General features: G+C 36.8%; 2 protein-coding genes across 3 annotated transcripts; one reads left to right on the top strand and one right to left on the bottom strand.

Moving 5' to 3' along the window:
* Positions 1 to 35: 35 nt before the first annotated feature.
* RTF2 (replication termination factor 2) lies at positions 36 to 27,992 on the top strand. The gene is made up of 9 exons (XM_074843507.1): positions 36 to 179; positions 1,312 to 1,406; positions 1,510 to 1,603; positions 1,780 to 1,919; positions 3,196 to 3,274; positions 20,715 to 20,828; positions 23,889 to 23,943; positions 24,024 to 24,116; positions 26,521 to 27,992. The coding sequence occupies exons 1-9, from the start codon at positions 111 to 113 to the stop codon at positions 26,703 to 26,705; spliced, it is 924 nt and encodes a 307-aa protein (XP_074699608.1). The 5' UTR covers positions 36 to 110; the 3' UTR covers positions 26,706 to 27,992.
* Positions 9,452 to 16,585, bottom strand: LOC141931416 (putative beta-1,3-galactosyl-O-glycosyl-glycoprotein beta-1,6-N-acetylglucosaminyltransferase 7). Of its 2 annotated transcripts, XM_074843505.1 has the most exons (5): positions 16,157 to 16,585; positions 13,581 to 13,708; positions 11,172 to 12,203; positions 10,604 to 10,699; positions 9,452 to 10,065 (listed from the first exon to the last, which is right to left on the bottom strand). In XM_074843505.1, exons 3-5 carry the CDS (start codon positions 12,145 to 12,147, stop codon positions 9,839 to 9,841), a joined length of 1,299 nt encoding a protein of 432 aa, XP_074699606.1. In that variant the 5' UTR covers positions 12,148 to 12,203; positions 13,581 to 13,708; positions 16,157 to 16,585; the 3' UTR covers positions 9,452 to 9,838. The 2 variants fall into 2 exon arrangements, with proteins under 2 accessions (XP_074699606.1, XP_074699607.1); XM_074843506.1 differs by lacking the exon at positions 13,581 to 13,708.

The following is a 27,992-nucleotide window of genomic DNA, read 5'->3' as shown; positions in this document are numbered from 1 at the left end:
GCCATGGAGCCGCGATGACGCGCTCAGGGCACACCGGACGTCCCTCCCTCCCCCGGAAGTGTGCACCCTGCGGCGGAAGTGGGCCCGGAAGTAGCGCTGCGGGGAGCGAGATGGGATGCGATGGCGGCACCATCCCCAAGCGACACGAGCTGGTCAAGGGGCCCCGCAAAATCGAGAAGGTTGGAGGGGGCTGCGTGAGGGCGGCGGGGAGCGCGGCAGGGGGCTGTCGGACCGGCTTCGTGAGCCTGGGCCCTCACTGTGGGCCTCGGCCCGGCGGAGAGAGGCCCCACAGAGGCCTGGTCAGTCCTGCCCGTCCCGGAGTGCCTGTGAGCCGGGCGTGGCGCTTCTGGTGCTGGCAGGGTGGAGGAGAGCGCCCTTTTGTGCGACACTGGGCCGGTCTGCTGGTACCGCTTCAGGGTGACTACCTGGCGCTGGTGGCAGCTACAGTGGAGATCCCTTTGTCTTCTGGAGGGCTTTTTGGCCATAAGTCATGCTGCTGAACGCATGGGCTTTGGGGGCCTTTTTCACCTTAGGGATATGGTGTCCGCTGACAACACTTTATAGATTGTTTAATAGTGTGACCAGATCATTGTCTATTTCTGGATTCTATTTGCTTGCATTCTGAACGTTGCTTGGGCTCTCTTTTTAGGATATTTTAGGATAATAGATATAGAGGGACATCATATGTGTTGATAGGTGGATGAAGATTGGGAAAAATATCACAGAAAGTGTCAGAAAACTTAGGGAAATTACACTCGCTGATGTAAAATAAATAAATAAAATATTTTTCCTCCCCACACCAAACTATCAGAGTAGCTGTGAACCTTAGCCTTTCTTTTATGGCCTAACGTGTCATAAAATTTATGTTTTTAAATTGGATGTTCAGTCCTGACATCCACAAATTAGCTTTTCTTATTATCTTGTTCCTTACAGGGAGTGGAACTGAGAGTTGACCCAAGCAGGGGCAAGACGTAGAACTAGAGAGAAAAAGTTAGTGGAGAGCATATGAAGAACAAAAAAGAATGAAGAGGGAAGGGCACAAGTGGAAGTGGCAAAAAATAAGAAAATTGAGTTAGGAAGATAGGTCCCAAGTCCCATGATGTAGAAATCTGTTCAATAGGTAGAGGTAGATCCTCAAACTGGTCATGAATTTTGCTAGAAGGTTTTACTAAATTGGATGTGATGCAGAAAGTAGGCTTGGCGAGATACCCAGGGATTTGATTAATGCTTCAAGTATTACTTGATTTTATGTTTAAATAATTTGTAAATTTAAAAGCCATTTTAAAATCATGAGTATGTTTTTTTCTTCAGGTTGACAAAAGTGCTGAGTTGGTGGCAAGATGGTACTACTGTGCTCTGAGTCAAGAGAAGTTATGTCGGCCAATTGTAGCCTGTGAGCTAGGCAGGTATGAATGTTTCTATATAGACCATTATATTAAAAGGTACTAATCTATAAATAAAAGAATGTTATGAGAATCAAACATGACTACTAAAAATTTTATGTTACAGGTTGTATAACAAAGATGCCATCATTGAATTTTTGTTGGACAAATCATCTGATAAAACTCCTATGGAAGCTGCATCACATATCAAGAGCATTAAGGTAAACAGGTGCCATGAAAGTTAAAACATGTTACAAAACCTCAATTTACTTGTGTTCTCAGTATATACTAAAAATATTAAAAATAAAAAAACACAGTGAAAAAAAATCTTAGGGAAGGTTATCGTGGCTCAAAAATCATTAGTAAACAGCTTAAGGTTTGTGTTTTTATTTTGCAGAATGTAACAGAACTAAACCTTGCAGATAATCCAGCTTGGAGTGGTGATAAAGAGAGTATAAAAGGTGACAAATACGATGACCTCCAGTCTGCACGCTTTATATGCCCTGTGGTGGGATTGGAAATGAATGGAAGACATAGGTCAGTAAGTTTCTGGATTTTGTTTTTAGAAGTGAGTACTATGCTAAACTGAATATAGAGCAAGTAAAAATGTTTGAGTCAATAATGTTGCGACTCCTGTACTTACTCAAGCCTTTGTGGGGAATATTTGTCCTGTCGGAGGAAGTTTGGGAGAATACTAAGTGTCCTTTCATTTCACATTCAAGAGGAAGGATAAAAAGTTAACCCTCTCCTAAATGAATTTATATGTATAATAAAGGAGGAGAGGGCAGTGTTTGCAGAGAAAAAGTGACTAAAAGTTGTTTGGGGGCTAACCCACGGGAGATTGGTATGGGCAAGCAGAGGGATATTGGATGAGACCTCTCTTTGTGTCACATCAAGCAATTCTACCTCTCCCTGTGTTAGGATCAGAATAGAAATGGATTGTATGTCTATTCTAATCCTGCAATAGTATCTGTTTTTATTGGGCTGAAGAGGGGCATTTCTTTGCATCCTGGTTTGGGCAAATTAGCCCAAAACCCTGCATGTTAACCCTGATGAGTGAGGCCAGGTTCACAGCTTGATAGTTGCAAAGTATTTCTTCTTCCTGAGAGTAACTAGCCAGGAGGTACTCAGGTGGAATTAAAGAGAGAACCTGGAAAGTAAACCCATTTTTATCAGAGCCAGTTTACTATTTTTTAATTCAGTTGAGTGTGATAGAGAAGAGGGGATTAACAGTAGCTCTCAGGAAAGGGGGTCACATGAACTGCATGCATAATTGTTTCTCACAGTCTTGCAGGAATCTTCCATGTGGACAGGAGAGACATGGGAGGACAGACCTTGGCTAGGGTCACTTGTGAGAGCTTGAGTCAGAGTAAAGTGAAACCAGTAAGCTTGGTGGAAGGTGGAACCGTTCAAATAGGATAACTCTGTAATAAAACAGATAGTAGTGGTGATTCCAGAGAAGCCTGTGTATACCTGTAGCAAAGGTACAACAACATCTCAGGAGTTTGTTTTACTAAGATCCCCTTGAGAGATTGTCATATACCTATGCTGAATTATACGGAGAATGAAATAACAAAGTGAGTGTTGTGGTTTAATGTACCCAATATTTTTCATTCAGTTCTTAACATTGTGCAAATTAGTAAGTGTCTACTTAAAGGTGCCAATACCTTGATTAGCTGCAAAAATTTATAAAGTTAGCTGTGTCCTGCTAGGCCATTGTAGTGTTGCTTCTGTGTTAAATAAGAACTACACATATATCTTTGAGATGCAGGGTTTCTTAAAAATGACTGTATGTCTTGTCTTTTGTTTGAAGGTTTTGCTTCTTGAGAAACTGTGGCTGTGTGTTCTCTGAACGTGCTCTCAAGGAAATTAAATCAGAAGTTTGTCACAAGGTGAGTTTTTCTTCAGCTTTAGTAGCAGTGGAGTCATACATGACCTCCACAGATAGAGATACAGATATAGGTAATGCCTGTGTGTACATATATACAATTGCATTCATATCCACTGTTGTGAAGTAGGTTTTTTTATCTGGATATGCAAATTGAAATGGAACTTGTAAAAGTTCTGGTTTATGATGGCCTGAAGTAATTCTATATGGCCTTTTTAAATAAAAATGTATTTCTAAGTAGGTATAAAAATGAACATTTTTGTTCTCAGAGACAGTTTGATTTTGCAATAACTACTTTAGAAATTCAATGTTTTCAAATATTTGGTTATAACTTCTGTTTAAGAAAGGGTGATCAGTTTTGGTTTGGGGTTTTGGGTGTTTGGTTTGGTTGGGGATTTTTTTCCTGAATGCACGTGGTTTATGTTTTATCAGTGTCCGCTTTATGTGTTTAAACTGATTACATTTTTAGGTTATGTTTTGATCACTGTATTTTTAAAGGACATTTGCTGTTGTATTTTTGGGCAACTCTTCATAGAATTTTCAGCAATTACATGAATTATTGTAGAAAATACTGACTGCATTTCATTTTACAGTGCTAGTTTGATCTCATTATATTGGTTTCTTTGTAGTTAGGGGCAATGATAAAAGTTTTTCTATCACTGCTTTTATTATCAGTGAGATTTATGGTGATAGTTGCCACATTTAGGCAGAGTTATGTTTCAGCAAACACTCTGGTATTTGATAAAACAACAGTATATTTTTATGAAACAAGACCTGTGAAGGAAAAACTTTCTTGGTAAGTTGTTGCAGGTGATGTGGAATATTGTTAGTTGGGTTTAGCCTCATATTGCTGCATTCAATGCTAATTTTCTTCTATAGAATACTGGTTTAGTTCTAATAGCTCAGCTTTCCTGTTGGCAGATACTAATTTATTTTTAATGAGGTTTTTTGTTTGTCTCTAAAATTTTGCTGATAGATGGATGTAACTTGATAAATGCAGGAATGAGATGTTTTGTCTATGGCTTGGTCAGTCTGATAATCTTATAAAAACTAAATTAATCCCATGTTTTCAGGATTTTTTCATAATCAGTATTTATCATAGCAACTGTTTCCACATTCGTGTGAATTCTTCACAATATTCAGAAGGATGCTTCTAGAAATCATGAAGTGAATATAATATAATCTAGTTGGTGCACAAAGACCATGGTAACCAGCTGGGAGCACATGTTTGAGTACATGTTTCCTCTGATTCAGGTCAAAGAGCAATTTGGTAGATCTTTGGATGCATGCTGATAATATTCTCATTCTGCATTCAGAATCAAGAAGGGGACCAGAACTCTTCTAAATAAGATGACAGGGAACTGGTTGCCACGCTTTCTGGTAGCTAACAGTTTGTTTATATCCAAAGCATTAATTAGCAGCATTCCCCCAACACATTCTACCTTTATGCAGCAATGGGGCATACAGTAAAATGAACTAGAACTAATGAAGAAGGAAAAAAAATTAAGTATTGTACATATGCTCTGATTAGAAATTGTTTATTAATAAATAGAATCCTCCTCTGGTACATGTTATTTCAAAACGCAAAAAATATCTGAAGTATAGAATGTTTGAATGCTGTGGATTGCCATACTATACTATTTCTATTACATTTATAATATGTATTTATACTATTTCTACTGGTGCTAACTGCTGTATTTTAAGAATTACAGTATGGTTTTTGAACCAAAATCCAACCTATGGGATCCATGTGGGCCACAGCATTTTTTTCATGGCACTGCCAACTTCTGTCTGCCAGTACGTGCCCAGATGCCCAACCCTGTGTGCCCCCGCCACGTCTGTGCGGAGGCATTGTTGTGTGACTTCAGAGAGTGACATGATGAGAGTAGTTCAAAAAGAATAATCCTGTATTTGCTTGTTTATGCTGTGTATTCAGTCTCTTTTTTTCAGCTAGCAGAATTTGTGTTTTCACATCATCCCAGGGGATGAGGTTTATAGCATGGATAGACTGGAGAAGTGTCAGTCTAGGAGCTGTGTGGCAGTTCTCTTCTGCAGTACTGTGAAATTCAAGAAAGCTCTTTCAAAACAAGCTATTCTTGTGCATTAATTTTGCCTGTGAGCCTACAGAGCATTCTTGATAGTCTGCTAAATTGTAAACAGCAACGGTTTCCCAAAGGACTTTGTCAAACAGATGCTATAATGATGCAGTGAAAAGATTCACCAGAGAATACAGATATTCAGCAGACCAAACAACAGTTCTGCAGTCCTCACCTTCAAACTCATATACTTTAAACTAGATCATCTGAACTAGATAATGAACATGTATTTACATGCCACAAGATGCATATCACAAAATGTTGTGCTTCATGAACTGTAGGAAATTACTTTTCTGTGCTCAGAGCAGAGTTTTGCTTCCTTTCCAGGCCTTCTAGCTTGGCTCATGGGAATGCTTACCACTTTGTGGGAAGTCCCATGGACAGCTGTCTCACTGCTCAGTTTTCTTCTAATTTTTTTCTGTGGCAGCTCATACAAGAAATAGAACAATCTGTTTGTCCAGTGATAGGCAGATCTTGAAATAAGTGTTTAGGAAAAAAATGAATGCATATGCAGATTTCATCTAATTCAAGGAAATGGAAAATGCCAAGATGAAGAATTCAGCGTTCCTTGCTTTATCTCAACAGTATTTGCTGTAGTACTAGATTTGAAAGGCTTTATGGAGTCTAGGTACAGGGAGGGTGAAGCAGTCATTCTGCAAGAGTTCTTTTTCAAAAAAACATATTTTGCCGCAATAGAAACTTTACATGAAGAGCTGACAATGTTAAATACATCTGCTTTTACTGGAATTGTTAAAAAGGCTATTGGTGCTAGGGAAGGGGGCAAGAATGTGAAAGGAAACTGTCATGGATGGAGGACTTTTAGTAAGGCAGCTGTAAAGTGACTTACCTCCCTTGGAAGTAAACTGTTCTTTCTTGCTTCACATCTTAAGTAGCAGTACACTGAAGGAGTCAAGTTAAAAAAATAACATTAAAATGTGAAAACTTGTAAGGTAAACAAACAGACACTATAGCAGTATTGAGAGAGAGAGAGGTTGTCTCTTATTGCCTGCATGGTAAGTGCTTTGAACTGTCTTGCCAAAATATAAAACTCCCTGGCCAGAGATTTTATTGAAACAGCAGTGAGAATATTTTAGTGGTGGTTTAGTGGGGAGCAAGCTTGTTAGATGAAGTGCTTGGGATGAATTTTGAAGCTTCTAACTATTTAGACTGAAAAGAGCTGAAAAAGAGCTTTGTCTAAAGCAGAGCAACTTACAAATACAAATAAAGCTTATAATACCTTTGTACACAGAAGTGTATTTTGTTTGAGCCATATTTTTGAGGTTTTGTATAGTGAGAAGGGAAAATTTAAACTATCAGTACTAAGTCACATGCTAAAATGTTCAGGATAGGACTCAATCAGCAGGAAGAGAAACAACTTTGCTTCCAGATAATGGAGTTTGGTGATTTGTATTCTGTAGCAGAAGCCCTGAAGATCAGGAGGTTTCTGCTTCCTCCTGCTTCCTGTTCTGGAAGAATATGTGACATGAAAACCGTCAGTTTAAAATTTGCACTTTTGAATAGGATGTTCTCATTCATTGTTGTGATCGATTCTCCAACAGACTACTAAAATTAAAAGAACAAGAAAGACTGTTTCTACTCACTGTTCTTGTATTTGGTGGGATCTTGAAGATTGTAGATTAGTGCTAAGCTGTGTTGGTCTGTAGGTTTTGGTGGGGCCCAAAGTAATTGGAACTTCTAACTGGCTTCCTGATTCTTGCATGGGCAATCTTTGGTGCCTTCTTGTTTGGAAGTCTGCCATTTGACAAAAATGATGGTTTTGGAAATGATGGAATAAAATAATTATCTAGCAGTGTATAGTGTCTCTTTACCTCACTTTTAGTGGATTGAAAAAGGCACCACTGCCAGTTTTTGATATTGACTCTTCTGTCTAAGTAGTTACTATTGGTGTAATAGTATGCTAGATGTAGTTTGGAGACAGCATAGTGGTTATTGAATCTGTGGTGGAAGTCCTTCTGGGAGTTCAGGCAGTCGCTCTGGAAGTTAAGGACAAGATTACATTTTAAAATGTAATTTCTTGTATCACTTTAAAATTTATTTTGCAATTGTTTTCAGAGTCAACAGGCTAATACACACTTGAAACAGTACCCTAACTAGTAAAGTCTGACATATAAAACACTTAATCAAATGTTTAACTTGGATATAGAGCTACTGAACATGTGCCTCAGGCTTTTTGAAACAGAAATTATGCATACATCTTCCAGATACAGAGTTAATGTGTGTGCAGTATGTTATAGAGCAAAGTGTTTCCTTGGACAAGGTCACATTGACACTATATGCTCTTAGATCAGCGGTCACCAAAAGTTCATAAACATTGGTTGCTGAGACCTAAAAGTTGTGATCGATCTACTCATAACATAATGCATACAGAACTTAATGAACACTTTTTTGTGTGTTTAAATGCTCTCAGCTTTCACAGTTTTATTACTTATTTTTTTACCATTATTAGAAGTAGAAAAATCTTTCAATAATATAATGTACTTCTGGCCACTCAGAATAACAAGTAGAATACTGTTTCTTAATGACTGAGAATGGGTTGGTTTAATTACGATTTTCCTGGGAGTTTTACACATATAAACACTTTGTTTAAAATACTAAATCCTTTAAGGAAGAAAGATCGCGCTTCAATGATATTCCTGGATTGACATGGGTAAAGTCATACCTAAATTATATTTTAAGAGGGATTTTTGTGCAAATATTTTTTTTCCCAGTTTGAGTAGTTCAGTTTCTGCAAAACAAGCCCATGCTATATAGTGCCTTGCTATTGAATTTATTATTTTAATTCAATTCAGAAGTGATACACAACAGTTGTTCTTTGTGATGGTGACAAAAGGTGAAAGCAAGATACTGGATTTGCTGGAGTGACAGTAAAAAGATATGTTCCATTCACGTTTTAAAAGACAACATGAAGTGGATAAGTGCTGGCAGTGCCCTGCAGTGGACTGGGTGTGGTTTGGAGAGAAATTAATTATGAATATTGCTATGATTAATAAATGCCAGAGACCCATTAGTTTCAGTAATGGTTTTCAGAGGGACTCTCAACAAGCTCAACATGTTGCATGGCTGCCTTTTTTTTCCTTTATTTCCTTCCATAAAAAAGCATCTCCCACAATATTTAGCCACAAGATAAATCCTGAATTATACATGAAACTGAGTACAGGCCTTAGGGTTGAGTTTGTAAGTTTCTGTAAATAAATAGGGAACAGATGGTCTTTCTTTAGGTTAAAGTTCATTTGAAAGAAATTACGATTCCAAGAAACTCATGTGGGAAAATGAGCACTACAGGAACCTGGGAATAAGTTTGTAATAAGCAACTTTCATGTTCTATTGTTGGATTGTTTTGTTGATTCATTTGATTTTTTGGAAGAATGTTTAATCTGAAAGTCAGTTTTCTTATAAAAACAGTGATATTTTAGGTACATGTTGAAACTTACATCTAAATTGCTCCTAGACATTTATTTATAATTTGTAGTTTCTAAACAAGTAAGCTTGTAAATTTAAAGAGTCCTGAAGAGGAAGAAGCAGCTCTTGCCTGGAAAAGGGCTGGATTCTTGTTCTTTTTTTATTACTGTTCCCTGGTTTTGCCTGTGTTGTGTGTTGAAAGCCACTTCCTTACCAGCAAGTGCTGCATTTGGTCTGCAGAGGGTTTGAGAAATGAGATGCTTGTGCTGGTGCTGCTAGGTGTTAACTCCAATCGCTGCACACTGTTGCAAGGTTCAGGGAAGTCAGGTACACTGGGATTGAAAGTTGGCTTCTCAGTTTTCCTTTGTTCCTTGGCCCTAAACTCCTGCAGAGACTCAGAAACAGGGACTTAAAGGTGAACATACATTGCAGGATCCCTGCTACTGTTACTGGCACACACACCCTTTTCATTAGGAGCAAAGCCTGGGTCGTGCAAGAGTGATGTTGCCATGCAAACAATGAAATTAGAGATGCAGCTGGCCATGGGGAGAAACAAAAAAAGGACAGTGAAATGGACTGTATCTGAAACTGGTTTTCACTTGCTTATCTACAAGCTCTCGTATTTTAGTGTGAACATCGTTATTCAAAATAATTCATAAGACATACAGTAGACATGACTTTAATTAGCTTGTGCTCTTCATACTTTTATCTTTGTTCAGTCATTGCTTCCATTTTATTATTTTCATACCAATTAGTCCTTTTTTTGGCTGCAGACATGAGGAATATGTATTTTTCCAGTTAAATAAGTCACTTAAAGGATTCTGAAATTCCCCCATCTCTTCAGTAAGTTATAGATTTAAACATGTCATTTTCTTTGAGAATTAACCCATTAGCAGTTGTTGCTCTTTATCTTACTGTAATAAATAAATTTCACTGGCAGACTGGTAGTACAGTATTGTGCTTACCCTCATGCTGTAATGCACAAAGTGGAGTCTATGGCTAAAAATGTTAATGGTTTCTGTTAGTATTTTGAACATTTGTTTAGATGTTAGTTAAACATTCAGCTTCATGTTGAAGTAGTTCTCTTCCTGAAAACGCCAGTGATCTTCAATGGGGACTTCTGCCTGGAGCAGTACTTTAAGCCTGTAGCGTCTCTCTAGGCAGTCCATAACAAGTGGATATGTTGCAGGCTCAAATTTGTTGGCAAACAAATGAGGTGACTCAATAATCCACTGTAAATCCCCTAGTCCGTAGACACAAATGTCTCTGATGTAATGACCTGCAAAGACAAATTGAAGGTATCTGAAAGTAGCAGAAAGCTGAACAGACTCATTTTTTAAAAAATAGTGTCACTCTCATGCAGTACTTCACTGTGCTGGGTTTATACAGTTACATATTTTAAACATTTTTTGTGTGCTTTCCGTGTGGTCAGCACTTTTTTCCTTTTTTATTATTGTTCAAATTGAAAAGATTTAACCTAATGCTGATGAAAATATCTAACAAACATGCTTGTCAAGTAAACCCCTTACTCTTCACTGAAAACTGATCAGTCAAGTTAATGCATTGGTAATTGGAGGTTGAAAGAATGGTTATCAGTACGTGGGTACTGTGACAATCTTTGCAGGAATATATCAGAAGCTGTTTAGATTGGATACAGAGGAGTAATTTAGTAGGGTGGCTTTCTGTTTTATTTGGTACTTCCAAAATAAAATATATATGACCACCGAGGCGCATTTAATAGCTAGTTTAAAGTGTAATACGTAATTTGCAGTGGATGCTAGTCAGAAGTTTGAGTTCATGATCAAAATCCACGTTACCTTTGCAGCCTTTGTGTATGGTTCCATCTTGATCTTTCCATTTAATGGCTCGTATGTTTCCTTCCCAGTCTGCATTGGGTGTAGCCCCTGGAGCATCTTTAAAAACATAAGGTTCTGGTAAGATTTCTTTCTAATTATTACAGGGAAAATTCTCACTGCTGAAGACTTTTTAAATGTAGCCACATTAAGTATTTATCTACAGATATTTATATCATGAGAACAGACAATTCTCAGTTTTACTGCTTTTTTTTTATTCCTTGAGAGCATGAGCTTTCATGTAGCAAAAAAAAATTACTCTTTTAATCAACATTTTTCTAGCCTTGTAGCTAATGGTCTGCACCATAAGTAGTACTTTTCTGGAATCAAGCTTTCGTTTCTCAGCCATCGGGAGATGTGACTTCTTGAAAGGGCAGCATCAAGGCTGGAGAAATTACCATATTTATGCAACGCAACTCAATTAAGTGATACTGTTAGGCTCTGAATTGGGGCTCACCAGCTCTCCATGTCAGAGACCTTACAATGCTGTTGGTCCAGGGGTTATTCATAGTAGAAATAAGATACGTCTTACCATTTAAACGGTTCAGTGTGACCCAGTAGTGTTCGTCCGGACTGTACGTGTCTCTTGACCATTCAAGCAAATCTTTTGCACGTGCATCAGTCAATGTAAACTCTACAAATTCTTTAGTAAGTATGTAATAGGCACTACCAAAATATATTGTCAAATTATATGGAGGTTTAGCTTTTATATTCTTTGTTGGATACACATATGACATTCCAGAACGTACATATTCTCTGTAACTAACCTGTGTCCTGTGTTTCATATGAAGTGGTTGGACTACCCCGGGAGTCATATTTTTACCATTCCATTTACTTTTGATGTATTGTATGATGTCTTTATTTGTTTTAATGGGATAATCTTGACCACATAGATTAATAACGTAATTCCACTGAATTTTGGAATGAACTAGATCTCTCATGCAATTAATATCAGCTTGTAATCTTGAAAATCCTGCATAAACAACATTTTCTCTTTTTGAGGAAATAAAAATATTTTCAAAGCAATTAACGATGTTTTGTACAGCAGCTTTATAATCTTTTGGTGACTTTTCATCAATATGTATGCAGTAAATATTCTGAGGCATATAAATAGCTCTTAGCAGCTTTACAAACATTTCTAGCTCCTTGTGAATTGTGATAATGTATGCCAATGAGAAATTTCCTTCTTCATCTGAGAGTGGTCTTGTGATAAAATGCAGAGTCTTCAAAACCATGGAGCAGTTGCATGAAGTCTGAATGCAGCTGAGTGTTTTAGGTTGATAGATATTCTGACAGAAGTTTCCAATTGTAAAGGCAGCAGTTTTCCCCACAAAAAGAGCTGAACAAAGTTCATCTGGGTAAAAACCACACTCTACTATATTTTCATTAAATTTTTGCTCATTGGGCTCTTCAGAAAGTGTATCCTTTAGGTAGATAAAAGTGTAGATGAACATACAGACAGCAATGCACACTAAAAATCCTGATTTTGTTGCATCAAGTGGGTTCATCTTTTATTTTCCAGATACTGTCTTCTCATCATAGTTTAATTAAGCGTTCAGATTATCTGAAAGGAAAAGGGAGATAAAGACAGGGAGACAACCTTTTTGAATTTTTTTTTTTAATAGATGACATGTTAGTGATGCATTTATAAATGTTGAGTACTCTTTCCAGTTACTAGGAGGAACTCTGTCCATGCTCATGCTGCAGTGTACTCAGCCACTGGAAATGTACTTGCAGAGCCATGAAGCAGGCTTTCTAGGACAAACAAAATTATCCAAAGAACTCAGAATGACTTTGTACACTGTATTACTTGAGCAAGGGGTGGGGGGGGGGGGCTAGTCCATCGGATAGAAGTTTCTTCTACTTTGAGGCAATGTATGTGTCAGTAGGTGAGTCCAGTGCTTGGTCAACGTCTAGTTTTGGAACAGGGAAGATGTGTGAGCACTGTGTGCTAAGGGACAGCTGCTGCTGAGATTTCTTTAAGGCCTGGGAAACCTTAAGTTCTGACAGAGGACCAGAATTCAGTAAATTAAATAAGCAGAAAAACTGTTAAACAAAACGTAATCCACAAAATACACTGGTTTTTATCCTTATAAAGTCAGGAAGTGTTTCTGAGTGTTTGAGAGATTTTTTTTTTTTTTTTTTTTTTTTTCCCCCTTCTGACATCTTTGTATTAGTGCTTTGGAAAACAGAACATGTGGACAATGCTCATTTCTTATTTTTAGCATATGTGCATATCCTGAGATAAGTACACTGCTGCTGGTATTAGCATTCAGAGATAACTGTGTAATTTACATCAGTATTGGCACAGGAGTTTTTCCATTGTGATTTTTTTTTTTTTCTTATGTATACGTCGTTGAAAAGTCAGCAGAATGAGTGCAACAGTCCTGAATCCCACAGCAATTATATTAAGTCTTTATCCTTGAAGCATTTGGTATGTAACATCCTAGAAAAAATACTAGGGCTAGGGGAAGGCTCCATCAACTGCCATTAAGCTTAATAGTTAGATTAAGAAAGGTTTTACTTTAAAGCTAATTATTTTTCTTATTTTTGTTTCAATTAATTTGTTTTTAACAAAATTTGTATTTCACCTTCAAATATTTCGCACTTTCTATCTGTCAACATCACAGTGTATTTGGTTTTACATAGGAACAGAGAAAAAGCATATTTTTGTAAAGGTAGCTTCTTTATAGGAATGCTATTGTGATTAGAAGGCTCTAGGTTTTCATTAGAAAACTTTTTTAATGAAAACTCAGTATACATCTGTCTTAGAAGCTTGAAAATAAAGAGGGCATTGTAGTTAAAGTACAAATGAGGCATAGAATTTAAACGGCATTAAGAGTACAGAATTTGAACCAAGAGAATGGGTACTTTATATTACCACAATTTAAAAATCTTATTAGGCCTTTGGGAAAGAATGTATTTATCTTATTGTCCTTACTGGTATGCACTGGATTTCATGCAGGAAGAATGCCGCTTTTCCTCTTAGCATTCCAAAAAGTGGTGTTGTATGTTAGGTGGAGGGGTCATCCATTTTGCTTGTATGTTCTGTCAGCAGTGCTCTTCAGTCTGCATTGAATGCATAGGCCAAAGAAAAACATTAGGAAATCAGATCCCAGGAGAGTATTTTTTTGTCACAGCTCCTAAGGGATACATTTACTGGGTAAACAAGCTTGATGTGAGTCTTTCATCCATTCGAACGAAAAACTTCAGCAAATCAAATCCATGTCAAGCTTTCAATACTGTGCAGAAAGGAGGAGAAAAGGAACGCCACTGAAAGGTGAAAGCCAGGGTTTTCGCAGTAAAAATGAAATACGCCAGTGCTGTAGCCTGCTACCAGCTGACTACCAGGGCTGAGAATAGATTTGCATGAGGGCCATTATGTACCCAATAGCAGAAGCTGGGGAGAGGGAGTGTCTGTTAGGGAAGCACTGATTTTTGCGGACCTAGAGTCGGAAAAACTTTTTTATTCTGGCTGAATAATTACAGGAGGAACATTGAGGTTGCTCTGAATCAGTAAATGTGATGAGATCTCAATGGTACGTCACAGGGAAGGTTCATTCTGGACACAAGAATTACACTGAAGACACTGGGCAGCTCTAGAAATGTTTGGGACTTTATACGTGCACACTTGTCAGGTTTTTTCCTTAAATACATCTTTGTGGATAGGTTGCAAAGGATAGTTCCCTAGGGAACCAAGCTATAACCTGTTCGTTTCATACACTTAAATTTTTATTACCCTTCAAATAATAGCTTCCAGGGATGTTTCAGGTTGTTAAGTGTTTACTATGGATTTTTCCTATTGAACTCTGTGGCATCTAGAAGCTATATTTTATATGGCAGCATAAAAGTATACAAACGCCCCATTATCAGATAAGAAGAAACAATTCCTTCTGCAGTGTTAACATGTTTCTGGGGAATGACTAAATGATGAAACCTTGCCTATGAGAAGAGAATTTAACATCTTTCAGCTTCAGGGTATATTATAGAATGAAAGCACTGACTTCCTGTTAGTGTTTTACCAGATTTAGAGCTACGGTTGCAGCTGTTAGTCCCATCGTGTATGAAATTTGCCACTTAGAAGAATCCTCTAGCCCCTGTGCTCTTGTCTGCTATCAAGTACTATGCTACTGTATTTTCTCCTGCCCTTGAAGAGCAAGATGTCATACTGTTGAGAAGATCCACTGTCCAGGCATACCCCAGTCTGTGACTATCTTAGCTTTTAGTTTTATTATGCAAGAGTGCCATTACAGGTATTTATTGTTATCAGAATGGCTCTCTGAAACTGAACCTTTTCTGTGGGTAGGTTTTCTAAATTTGGAGGATGCGGTTGTCTTAATTTTCAGAAGTGCTGAGAGTAGTGTTTGACATTCTTCAAAGATCAACCTGCTTGCAGGGATTTTCAAGCAGCTTTGTGGCTTCTTTTATGGATATTAACAGAAAATTGTTGTAAGCCTAAGCTCCTCCATCTCAGTTAAAAAGATAAACTCTAGAGAAAACTGGAATTATGTTCATGCCTGAAAACAAGCCTGTGAAATATCATCTCAGTTCATCAAGACCCCATTAGCTGTATACTTTGCTGTGTATTTCATAGTAACAAATCATTTCACAATTCACTGTTTCTTCCTGCAGTAGGATTTTGGACTGCATCATTGCACCTCTAAATATTCTATTTTGTCTGTACTCTTTGTATTTGCTTAATATTAAAGTTTAGATAAAATTTAGTTTGTATGACCTGGGAATATTCCATCTTCTAATAAAATGGTTAAAAGACATTAACTCCTTATTTCCAAATCTTTTCATGTCTGTTTTTTTGTCTGAAAGGTGTTTATGCAGGCATTAGTGTAGACATTTTGTAAACAAGTGAATGCTAATTCAGTCTTTTAAAAACTTAATATTAAAATCAGCGCTTTTAACTGCTTTTTGCTTTGCTTTGCTTTTTGCTTAAGCCTGGGTAATGATGCCGATTCTGCTTCTGTGTTGTGACAGGCATCAAGTAAAAGAAAAAATTTCCTTGTCAAACCCAATGCCGTAGAAATTTTAAAGCGTTCTTACTTTAAAATATTGCATTGGCATTTACTGATACATATTCAACAGATCTGTGGAGGTTTAACTGTTCATCTTTGCTATTTTTTGTCTGGTTTTCCTGTCAAAGTTTTTTTCCTTGTGTATTTGACCTCAACAGTCTAAAACAAATACTATGAAAGCTATTTAAACCCTTAAGTTATAGGGCTGTAAAAAAATTAAGTTGCTTGCAACAGAACATAACAACTATTCATAAGTATTGTGATTTTTATAATACAAACAACAATAGTAATGACCTCCAGCCTGCTGTACATCTATGACAAAGTAAAAAAGAGAAAAATTAACCTTATTGCAGATTTGAGTATTTTTTTAAGTTAAATGGACTTTCTGAAGTGAAAATACTTGTTACTTTACAAAAATGAAAACGTGTTATGTTTTAATAAAGGCAAAGCAAAAACCTGAAGTCCTACAATCTAATTTATTCAGTCTTACCTTGTACAAAATTAGCCAGGAGACGGCAGCATAATAAAAATAAATAGAGAGTCCCATTGTCCTTCAGCAGAATTCAGACAGCATTCTTCATTCTGTTGCTTGTGTGGAGATCTCGTGTAAGTGAAAGGGGTTAAATATTAACGTGAATGTTTTCATTTAGGACTTCATCTGGCTTCCCGCAATGCTTAGCATATTTATTCTGCAGTAGTGCTGTTTGGCTTCAGAAATGTCCTCTGCTTCACAATAATGAGAGAAAACTTGAGCTTCTCCAAATTCTGTTGCCACTCTTTCTGAGACAGCCTTTAAAGGACTGAAATCAGACTTTCAAATATGTAGAGTACATTGCTGATGATTATAAATAGTATTGCTTTACCTCAGAGGCTTTAACCTCTGCACTGCTAAGGCAGCATGCTGGATGATGAGAACTGGAAAGGAAAGGAACCCTCTCCTCCTCCTCCTCCAGTTCTTAACTGTTTGCCTGCTGAAACTTTCCAATTTGCAGCAAGTAAGAATAGCAAAGAATTGCCTCTGGTCATTTTTAATAGCTGGCAGCTTAAAAGATAATCAATGAAATACCTCCTGAAACTGGATGTTTACTGTGCTACTACTTTTATAAAGGTTCTTGGGGTTTTTAATAAGTGAAAAGTTAGCAGCGTAAATTTACTGGAATTAGGAAGCTTTGGGGTTCTAGAAACAAGTAAGAAGGCTCATATATTTTCGACACATTCAGATAAAAATAGCATCTTGGTCAGAAATACATAGAAAGAAAACCTCAAAGTAAACTAAGGCACAGCTGCAGGTATGACTGATAAAAAATTATCACTGACTTTAAAGGAAACTCTCTAAATAGAGGCTTCTGATTGGGCAGTGGGTTTTTTAGTAGGTGCTACAACTACTGAAAGTTCACATTCTGTGAATTAGTATGTAGGAGACTTTCCACTCTTTACTGTTTGACCCCTTGTATGTCTGAGTAGGGTGGCAATGTCAAAAATTGTGTTCATCAAATCTTACACTACTGAACTTCTAATGAATAAATCTCTGGAAGGGTATCTCAAAACATGTTTTTAGTTAACTGTTACAAGAGACGATAATCTTTAATACATGAACTTGTGCAGCTGGTAAATGAACAGTGATATGGTCCTTGGTTGAATAGGATGTCTGTTCAATCCTTTTTCTGAGTACTACCCTGTTTAAAGAGGGACAGTCAGGTTGTGGTCATATAGGTTCCATAATCTGGTGGGAATTGTTTTGGAAAAGTATTCCATGTCTATGCATTTCCTAGTAATGGTCATATTTGGGTGGACTGCAGGAATTAGCTTACTATTTATAATTTGGGAAAGAGGTATCAGGTTTCCCATAAGACATTAAACTGTAACATTGATGGAAACATTTAGATATGAAAACATATTTGCCTGTTGTTTATTTGTATTGTATCATGACTGGAGTAGTCTTAGATGCTGCACAAAAAAAAAAGTCACTGTCAAAAGCAGTTTACAGCAAGAAGTAAGGTACAGCCATTGTCTTACATAGCTGAAACTTATTAAGAAACTGTAAATGTTAGAATTCAGGCAATCACATTAAACTAAGATTTCATTATTACTAAAAAAAACCTCTTGTATTTTATTCTCAAAAATAAGAAACTATCCTACCATATTAAAATTACTTGAAATTCGGAAGGTCTTCATTATTTGAAAAAGTAATTTCTCTATTTCTTTAACTAGTTTAAGTTTAAAAGATTATGCCTAAACAAACGTCTTTTACAGCACATAATACCTTTATTGTTCTTATCGTTTTAAGTCTTCGGGTTGTTTTTTGGTTTTTTGTAAAGTTGACTTTTTGTGTGTGTGTATGTACGTACCCATGGGGTGTGTAGGGTATGTAAATTTACAAGTATCAGACTTTGAAGACTTTTTGATCATACCTGCACACCCTTTGAATAATTGCTTTCATACAAGCATGTTAAGCCATTTAGATATAAACAGTTTTGAACACGCTTTTATAATTGGACCCTGAAAGGGCTTTTAGACAAAAATTATGCTGCTTGGTCAGCATCTACTTCAGTTAATGTCCAGCTCTTCTTCAATTACAGATTGAATCTTGCATTCAGATCTGCAAGCTGCTGTTGTAATGCTTTTGTCCATTTCAGAATAGTTTTCAAGTTCAATCTCATTTAGGAATGTCTTCTATTCGAGATGCTGCAAAAACATCAAGGAACTGCAGCAAGTACCTTCATATCTATTTAAAGTCCCAATACAAACAAGGTACAGCAAGGGAGACCGTGTGATATCATAAAGCAAACATCTGCCCCAGAAGACCTTAATCTGAAGGAACAATCTTTCTGAATTTGCAAGACTGAAATTGCTTTCTGCTTTTTATCTCGACATTTTAAAATGTCGAGATAAAAATCTTTTCATTTTTTTTTTGCATGAAGCGATAGTGAGCTTTTTAAAAAAAATCAGAATTAAAGCGTTGCATCCAACAGTACTGACAATTAAAAAATGTTTGAACATGTATGATGCAACAACAAATCATACCCACTGGAGTTAGTGAAAGCTGGGAAGGTGGAGTTGGTTCTATGCCTATAACTTGCTGCACTTAAGTATGTTTGGAAGGGTATGGTCTCTGTAATATAATCTGGCTGTTGTCATGGCAAAAAATTATCTGTTTCAGTGAATGGAAGGAGGACACTGTTTTTTATTTCCCTGTTTCTTGTAAATACTTCTCATTTCAGAACAGTTCCACCTGTGTTTTCCAGATGGGAACCTGGATTTGCTTGCTTTTTCAAAAGGCAACATTTATTGAATTTAGAGTCCTTTGATATAAACTTTTACTTGGAGAAAATGTCCGCTTATTTTTGTATGCTTAACAGAATATGTTTTTTAAAATTATTGCAGAAATTACTTTTTAAATCACTAGCCTGTAGGGGGGTGCCAGTCTTTCATGCTGTATTCAGAAAACACCCCACTAGAAATGTATGTGTAGGGCTGCTTTAGAATCAAGACTGCTGCCAGTCGCTCCTCCCTCAGTATGAAGACTGATTGTCTGTCTTGGTTTTCTAGACTTCTCACTCGCAAGTGTCTGAGATCATACCAAGCTGGTATTTCTAACACTAGCTCATTGAGTAGCAATGGGAAAATTTGGGCTACTCACCCATTTCTTGTGTGTGACTTACTATTCTGCCGGACTTACGTAATATGCATCTCTGTAGCCCTTGCTTCTCCTTCATAATCTCTCTGACCACTTGTGTTCAGGTTCATTTTTTAAACTGTGTTCATCACTTGAGCAGACTCTAGTCAAAGTACTGTCCCATATGTCCTTTCATTTGTTTAATTCCTACTGCAAATGCATGAGTAACCTTTCTAAACATTTGTTTAGAAAACAGAAGAGTAATGACAGAGGCAGGATTATAAACTAATCTTGCAGATTAACAGAAAGCTTCTGGATTTAACAAAATGACAAAAAAAAATGGAAATTGAGATCTTAGGAAACATCATAATCAATGTGCTGACTTCACCAAATGATTGAAAAAGTGCACAGTGAAACATCTGTGTCTTCAACCAGAAAACAAATGTGGAATCACATGAAGCACATTACATGCATTATCCAGATTAATTTATAAATATACTTTGAAACTTTAATAAATCAGATGAAGGACAATGAGATGGCAAGGCTGGGTTAATGAATAATGCTGCTTTTGTGACTCCTTTTTATCCCCATAGTAATGTAAAAAATTTAAAAAACAATTTTTTAAAAATCCCAAACAAAACAAGTTTTTCTGTCTGGCTGTTGGAGGGAAAAATTCCCTGGGGTGTCTGTACTACATGTAGAGGAATAACACCTTTGGTGGTGTCCCTAGTCAGTGTAAAGGAACTGCTTCTAAGTTGAAAGACAGATTCTAGAGCAGAAGGGCATAATGCTTAGATTTTAATCAAATGCATTCATGACTAAAAACAATCAGAAAGTACTTTAATGTTTTGGGGTTTAGCTGTGGGGTTCAGAAAAATCAGTGGATTCTAGTTAGGACTACTTTGTTTAATCTAGTCACTGTACATTTTATGCTAGTAAAACAAGGTACCCATGAACAGAAAATACACAATGGGACCTTTTCTTTAAAGAAAAAAAATAATTAGTTAAGAGTGTTGTTTATAAGGGACTGATAGTGAAATAAATATGCAATTTCCATAGCCCTATTGCATGGAATAGGGCTTTGAAGAAGAACAAAATATTTAAATATTTCTGAAATTCTTTTAGAATTTGCTGTGCAGACTGGTATGTGAGCTGCTTTTAAATGTATTTATCAAAAGTTCATGATTCACTAGTAAGATGAGTATTTACTCTCCTTTCTGTGAAGAGGGATGCTGTCAGTGAGAAGATGTATTATACTGTATTAAAAGAAAAAGAACTATTGGAAAAGACGTAGCAGCAAGGGGAAGGATTGGAGAGCTCCTTGGAGAGCTTAAACACAGTATTAATTCTAACAAAGGTTCACCAGCATAAAGATCTTGAAAAAAACACTAGTTTTGTCCTTTTTTTTTTTTTTTTTTTTTTATTCCTGAAGTGTGGTGTTCCCTTTCAAGAGGAAGATGTGATTATCCTTAATGGTAATAAAGAAGATGTGGAAGTATTGAAGAAGAGGATGGAGGATAGAAGACTTAAAAGTAAATTAGAAAAGGTAATATTTTTATACATTGTTTAAAACAAAATTGAAAGAATTCTTGTCTATAATGCAATTTGCTCTTAGATTGCATAGCTTTGTCTGCTAATCTTTATACAGACGGAAGGATTTGCTCAGTAAGCTCTGTTATACGTCGATGTTACTTCAAAAGTAATGAGATTGTGTGCATATTTTGTTAATAACATATTGAAGTTGTATGTACTGAAGCTTTCTTTTGACTAGCAGGCAGTGCATAGTGCTCTGAAAATCACAGAATTCAATGCTATGGGTAAAATGGACAGCATGCCACCTATACTTTAGGTTTTTCTTCGAACAAAGAGCTTGTATTAGTTAATTCTAGTAATGAACAAAATCTTCCCTGTATTTCATGTAATTCCTGATAGCAGGTTATTAGTTTTTTGATCTCCAAGCATCATCTACTGGCCACTGTCAGAAACACAATATTGGGATATGTAGATTCCTAGTCTGAATCCGTAAGAACGCTGTTTGGAAATTTTGTCATGTTTTGTGATTCTTACAGACCTGAGTGATTACTGGCAATCATACTGTTGAGGTCTTTGCCTTTTTTTTTTTTTTTTTTAAATCTGACCAGGCAAAATGCCATGGAAATAAAGTCACTGCAGCTCTACTATATACTTATATACTCTACTGTATACTACTACTCTGTGAAGTAGTAGTAGTTCTGTGGTACTGCGCGTGGGACTTTTTTTCAGCATTGCTATTTTTTTCTGAACTGGCATTGCTATTTTGGAGGATGACAAAGCAAGCAAAAACTTTAGTGTTGACTCAGTCCAGAGTGTACCCAGATTTAGTTGAATCTCAAGAGCATGAATCATCATTGTCTGACACTTTCAGCAACTGAGACTTTAGATGAAGGTTGATCGTCTCACCCCTATTACTGCACAAGATTTTGTCTTCCTGTAGGATTAGATGTCATACAAATGTTTTCCTAGACTGTTTTGAAACAAATACTTGGTTACTTACCAGTGAGCATATGATTCCTTCTCATCATAGTGTCTTTATTCGTCTGCACCCATACAGCATCACTGGGCCTGTGCAATACAACAAGAGACCCATAGAAATCCTGCTATTCTGTTTCCTCTCTGTTCATAGCCTCTGTGCTTAGTGCCCTATAGCTTCTGGCTGTAAATCTCATGCTGTTTTTTCCGGTTTTTTATTTTGCAGGGTGTTCAGTACTTTGTAATTAAATGCTTGAAAGAATTTTACAGATCTTTTTATGATAGAATATTGTAGATCTCGGTAGATGAGTCATCAGCCCCAAAAGTAGTGGTCGATTGCACTCTATTTCCATTAGGAGGGTGGCCCCAACAAAGCATCTCTAGCTTTGGTTCAATAATCTGAAATAGTCTGAAAGCTGGTGCTGTCCCCAATTTCTGCGCAACAAAGTACCCAAGTGTGCTGAGCAATTCTGTCTCTGACGGTGTCAGCACAGTCGCTTGTGGTGGCAGACAAAAGGAAATCATGCTTTGGTCTTTGGGGTCTATATGCTTTGGGTCAATATGAAAATATTTTTTGTTTGTTTAGTGGTGACTTGCAATACAGGCAGGTACAGCATTTGCAAATCTCTCAGCAGGCATCTTGCATTTATCCTCAAGTTCTGATCTGGTTTTGCAATACTACTTTGCCTTTCTGCACCAGCTGATCTTTTTGCAGCTAGAACTAGTCTTTGCTATCACTGGCACCATTTGCTCTAATCTGAGATCTGTGAGCTCCAGTCCCAGTATCAGAAGACAGTTTCTAGCTTGGGGTCTGATGGCACTGCTGTTCAGACCTCTGCATCAGCCTCTTCCTTCAGCTAGGGGAGCAGTCTGAGTGGACCTACTGTATTTGGAGCAGGAAGCACAAACTCCCTTTCTTTATACCCATGAGACAAAACATAAGGAAGATGCAGCTAGCACTAGTATAAAAAATTATTCAAGCTCAACTGTCATATGTGCCCATAATGAAATATGTATAATATATATTTATTATGTATAATATATATGCATACATATATTTACAAACATCTCATAATGCAGATGCCAGATACTGGGAGGTAACTTTGCTTTGTAAATCCACCCATAAAAAAGGAGGAAGCACCGTGAAAAGAGGTTTTTCCTGTACACTGAAGAACACCAGGAGAGCCAAGTTTTGCCTTTAGAATAGTAACCCTCTGCCACCACCTTCTGGCTAAGCTTTGCAGCAACATGTGGTATGGCATTTTTTTCTCAAGCATTAATCATGTTTGAGAGCACGGGTTCTCCTAATTTTTGCAACACATTTAAATATATTTATTTTCTTTGATCTTGTGTAGCTTTTTCGAAATACGTACACCATTCTGAATGTATACAGAGTCATTTTTTGTGATAATAACGCCAATGACTGTTCTAATATATCTTTTCTTTTTCAGCTTGGCATTTATATAATCAAAGCCACTAATGGGATTCTAGTTGCTATTGTTTGGGTTTTTTGTGTTTTTTAATCTGGACAAACATAAATTAACTTGGAAAATCTGGTCCACAGATGTTTTTAAAATATTTAGATTAACTATTTGCGTCTTTTGTTCCCAAGCAATCCTGCCACAAAGAGCCCAGTTATTGAAAGTTACCCAGGAGGGATATTTTTTACTAACTAAATAAAATTAAGTGGATATGAGAGGCAGGATTATTCTGAAATTTTTTTTATTGAAAAATGTCTTTATTGATTAGAGTTAACTGTGTCCTGTTTAATGTCGTGCAATTTACTGACCTGCCATGTGGGTTCGGAGTATCATGATAACACACACACCCTCTGCACAGTATACAAACCAAAATACCATATCCAGACAGTTTGGTTTTGGCCTGCACGATTTTCTTTTAAGGTAACTTCAGGGTTCCCAAGGTTGTTATTTTTTCATATAGAAATAATAGGAAAAGTGTAGATCAATATTGTGGAAGGAAGAGTTCCACTGTGTAAGACGTTAAAATGCACTAAATGAAATTGTGTATCTATCACATATATGTTGGGAATTGTATATCCTTTCAGTACATTACCAGATTTCTGTTTGTGTTGTTTCAGAAGTCAAAGAAATGTAAGCCAGCAGAATCAGCTTCTCAGCAAGATACCGCTGAAGGTAATGTCACAGCTACAAATAATGTGTAGCCTTCTGACTCAAGAAGCAGATTCGTGATTTAATTTTTTTTAATTTCCTAGATTGTCCAGGTCCATCAAAGGCTAAGAATGGAAAGGATTGTATCAATTCCAGTTCGGGGGAAAAGAGGCAGATTATCTTCACCAAAAGTTCAGGTTGGTGTTGATTCTTAGACTAAAATGCAAAAACTGTGGACAAATAGTTCTGCTTTGAAAAATATTGTAGGAGAGATCCTTCTCCAGCTTTTTGTACTGTAGGTTTCGGAAGCTACCCTCTCACTTCCTTTTTTCTCAGTAATAAAAGGTCAATTTCTGCCTTCAAGGGAGCCATAATGTTGTGGCTCACTTTTTCAAAGAACCCCCTCTTTCAAAAGTCTGTCCTAAAAGGCTGCCTTTTCAAGCTGGAGTAGGAGGCTGCATTATGAACATGCACAAATCTCATTGTTCAACAGAAACTGTAGTCTATTTAACTTTTTCCTAAAACAGAGCTTTGCTTTTCAATCTGCAAAACTGACTCTACTGAAAGTGTGTGAGGGCTTCTGTTTGCCCGTTTTTCCTTATGCTACCCAGTCACTTTCTCAAAATACGTAAAACAGGGTCTCTGCTCACACTTGTGAGTGACAAGTGCTGTAGTCATGCAGATAACTAATAAAAATAATAAACACTTTTCACCACATTGCATTTTTTTCACTGTGAAACAAGCCAGATTTGCTTTTTTATGTCATTCCAATATTACTTTAAGTTGGTGTGAACCAACTTGAATGAGAGAGAGTCTTACTCACCCAGTGATATAGTTGAGGGTTTGGTATATCTGTTTTATTGGCTAGGAGGCAGTGTGAGGAGAATTAGTGGTTGTTTTCCTGAAGTACAAGTGGTCAAGAAATCTGTTATGGCAGTTTATTTCAGTGAAGTGTATTAAAATTTCCCAAGCTGATGACTTGACTTTGAGTCCTCCATTTTAGCTGCTAATTTGCTGTGTGTCACTGGGACCAGTGGAGTATAACTTCAGGATGTACTGATGTAGCTACAGAAGTCATGCAGCTATGAGTAAACCTGTCAGTCCTTTAGTTCAGAGGATAGGGCCCTTTAGGTGATACATATTATGTTACTTAATGTCTCCAATTCATACTGGTATTTTTATACCGAACTGTAAGAATGGGTACATTTTTAAAGTCAGTCTGAGGTTTCTGTACGAAGTATTCAATCATGTACATTACAGCCACAGAAAAAATCAGTATAATTTATCTGAAGAATCTGAGAATAGTTAAATGATGAACTGCAGATAAACTGTGTGAGAAGCTGGGAGAATTTCCATCAGAAATTACTTACCTGCCCCCTACTGTCTGTTTTTGTAAAGGATAGACTTTTAAAAATATTTAATTCCAGATGATTTTAATTGCTCTTGGATGTTCAGGAACCTAGTAATTCTAATAATGTTTGATGTATTTTTTTTTCCAAGAGTGTAAAAAAAAAAAAAATACGCCTTTTGAAATATCAGGTCATTGGTTTATGTTTCTGACAGCAGTTATATTGACCAACAAGAGATTAAGAGCAGAGAAGGAAAATAAAGGAATATCCATGGACTGAGGACTGCCAGTAGCATAGGAATTAATTTGTGAACATGGCACCCTAAGGTTTCTGGACTTGCAGCATACATACTCATTCTTTCAAATCCAGTGTTTGGTAATTCTTTCCAGACAACTATTGGTGCCATTAAAAGCAGCATTCTCCAAATATAAAAAGGGACTGATGTGTGATGATTTAGGATTGTACATATAATTCCTATGACTACATGCAGAAATCAGTTAAGTGCATTTTCAGACAGGCTCCCCACTAGCTATTTACATGCCGTTGTGCCGGAGTTAAACTAAATATGTAGAGTTTCTGCAGACTTCTATGTATTAATTTCTTTGCAGAAGAGACTTGGCACGTGTTTTTTAAAATACTGTCCTTCAACTCTGGAGAAGATTAAATAGTTGTTAAGAAAGGGGTGGGGTTTTGTAGCAGTAGATATAATACACTGAGAGCGATGGTATCAGAAACAGAGGGATGGGCATTTTCCTATCCCAAATATAAAATGATGCAGACCATTGTTATTGGTCATAAATGACTCTGGAAAGAATAAAGGGAGGAGATAGATTCTCTGAGGACAGTATGTCACAAGTTTAGCTTTTGTCATTTGGTAGCTAATTTCTAAACAGTACTTCAGGGTGGTGGAATACTTTCATGTTTCTTTCTTAAGACTAGAGTTCAGAGCCATTTTTCACTTAGAGGAATAAATGTTGTCAATACTGAATTACAGTGCAAGGGATTTACACAAGTAGGAAAGAATGCCCCTCTCCAAGATTTCTAAATGTATTTTGAGCATAAATTCTAAAAGCTAGGAACATGTTTGCTGTTGAGTACTATTATGGGATATATTTGCAATAGCCTTGAAAAAATGTATATTCTTCATCTCTGTACACATTATTTTTAAATACTCTTTTCTGTCTTTATTTAAATACTTTTATCAGTTGTAAGCTGTTATGCATGCTTCATTCTTTTCCCTTTTCTCTGTCAGATAATGGAAATTCATCTGTACCAGGAAAAGTCAATAAGGCTTCTTCTACTACTACGAAGAGATCCATTGCAGACAGTGAGGAGAAATCTGAGGCATACAAATCTATTTTTACATCACACAGCTCAGCAAAACGTTCAAAGGAAGAGTGTTCCAATTGGGTTACTCACACAGCATACTATTTCTGAAACGATGAGCCTGATTGTAACATTCATTACTGCTTTCCTTCCCTAAGGCTTTTTCTGTACAACTCTTGATACAGAACTTCTGTTGTAATCTGATGTTATCTGAAATTACTCAGTTTGTAAGTTGTTTATAAACTTGTGAATAACTAATGAACTTGTGTTAGTTGCAACTTCTGCTAAATAGGAAATAGATCACCAGAATCCATGTTGTATCAGCAGACCTCATTCTGAAATGATTGGTTATTTGCACAAAAAATTTTCTTTTCTTCTCCCAGCAGGATGCTGTCATTCTCAGTCGCACTAGCCAGTGTCCTCAGTAGTGGGAGTGAGGGCAGAAGGATCTGCCTACTCTCCTCTTGTATTGATATTTGCCACAACTGTAATGATAGTTTTTAATGTATTAGTACAGAAATTCAAACTTTTTGAAACTTTTTGACAGTAAAAAGAGCAATAATGCTTTTCTTTTGTACTAGCTCACTGGGCCCTCAGTAGAACTATGTTTCTTTAAAGGTTCTGTAGGTATTTTCAAGTAATTTACCTCTTGATGGAATATTTGAAAGCATAATCACAAAAATGTTTGTACAACATTCTTCTTGTACATATTGTTGTAGCCTGGTTTTAATAACAGAGTATTCACTTGTAAATCATTATCTATGGAGATGACCCTGTAACGTAAGGCTGGTTTTCCCCAAAAGGGTTTTGGGGGTTTTCTTTGTGGGTGTGTGTGTTAAAGTTAGAAGTATCAGGTCTGAGCTTGCTTTCTTCTGCTGGAGGATCAGAATACAGTGGAACAAAAGTATGACTTTCCTTTTCTGCTGAAAAAGTAAGGTTCTGTGTATGTCTCTGAGGAGCAATTTGCCATTTTGAATTCAGCAGCTTACATGAAAATACGAGCATTTGCACAGGGTGAGAGAAAAATGAGTGGTGACAGAATAGAAGCAAGCAGATCTTAACTGGCTTTTTAGGGAGAAATGGTTGGGCACCAGTGTCCTGCGAGTCAAACCTATTGGTGGCTAATGGAGGGAACCCTGCAAGGCTGGAGCTGGCTTCTGAGAATGTTTCTCTTTCACTTTGCAGGCAAATGAATTGTGCTGCATTCACAGCATCTGTAGTACACGTTGTTTATTTTCTGACATAAAATTCTTATCAGCAAACAACTATTTGACTGTTAATTGCTTGTTACAGAAAGATGCTAAGCATAGTATGTTACTCAGTTTTGGTTTTATATTTATGCTTTTTATTCCTGTGATGTTGATTTAAATAAAACTTCCTCTTGCCATGTGACCATAA

The sequence above is a fragment of the Strix aluco genome, chromosome 17, assembly GCF_031877795.1.
Source record: "Strix aluco isolate bStrAlu1 chromosome 17, bStrAlu1.hap1, whole genome shotgun sequence".
In the NCBI taxonomy this organism is placed as follows: Eukaryota; Metazoa; Chordata; class Aves; order Strigiformes; family Strigidae; genus Strix; species Strix aluco.
Note: the sequence above shows the minus strand (reverse complement) of the source record. Positions and strands in the feature narration are given on the sequence as shown.

Coding starts and splice junctions, on each gene's coding strand:
- LOC141931416 (XM_074843505.1), bottom strand. CDS start 12,147: ATGAACCCACTTGATGCAACAAAATCAGGATTTTTAGTGTGCATTGCT. Junction 10,700..11,171: donor CACACTGAACCGTTTAAATG/GTAAGACGTATC, acceptor ATGTTTTTAAAG/ATGCTCCAGGGGCTACACCC. Junction 10,066..10,603: donor CATACACAAAGGCTGCAAAG/GTAACGTGGATT, acceptor TTGTCTTTGCAG/GTCATTACATCAGAGACATT.
- RTF2 (XM_074843507.1), top strand. CDS start 111: ATGGGATGCGATGGCGGCACCATCCCCAAGCGACACGAGCTGGTCAAG. Junction 1,407..1,509: donor GTAGCCTGTGAGCTAGGCAG/GTATGAATGTTT, acceptor TTTATGTTACAG/GTTGTATAACAAAGATGCCA. Junction 24,117..26,520: donor TATCTTCACCAAAAGTTCAG/GTTGGTGTTGAT, acceptor TTTCTCTGTCAG/ATAATGGAAATTCATCTGTA.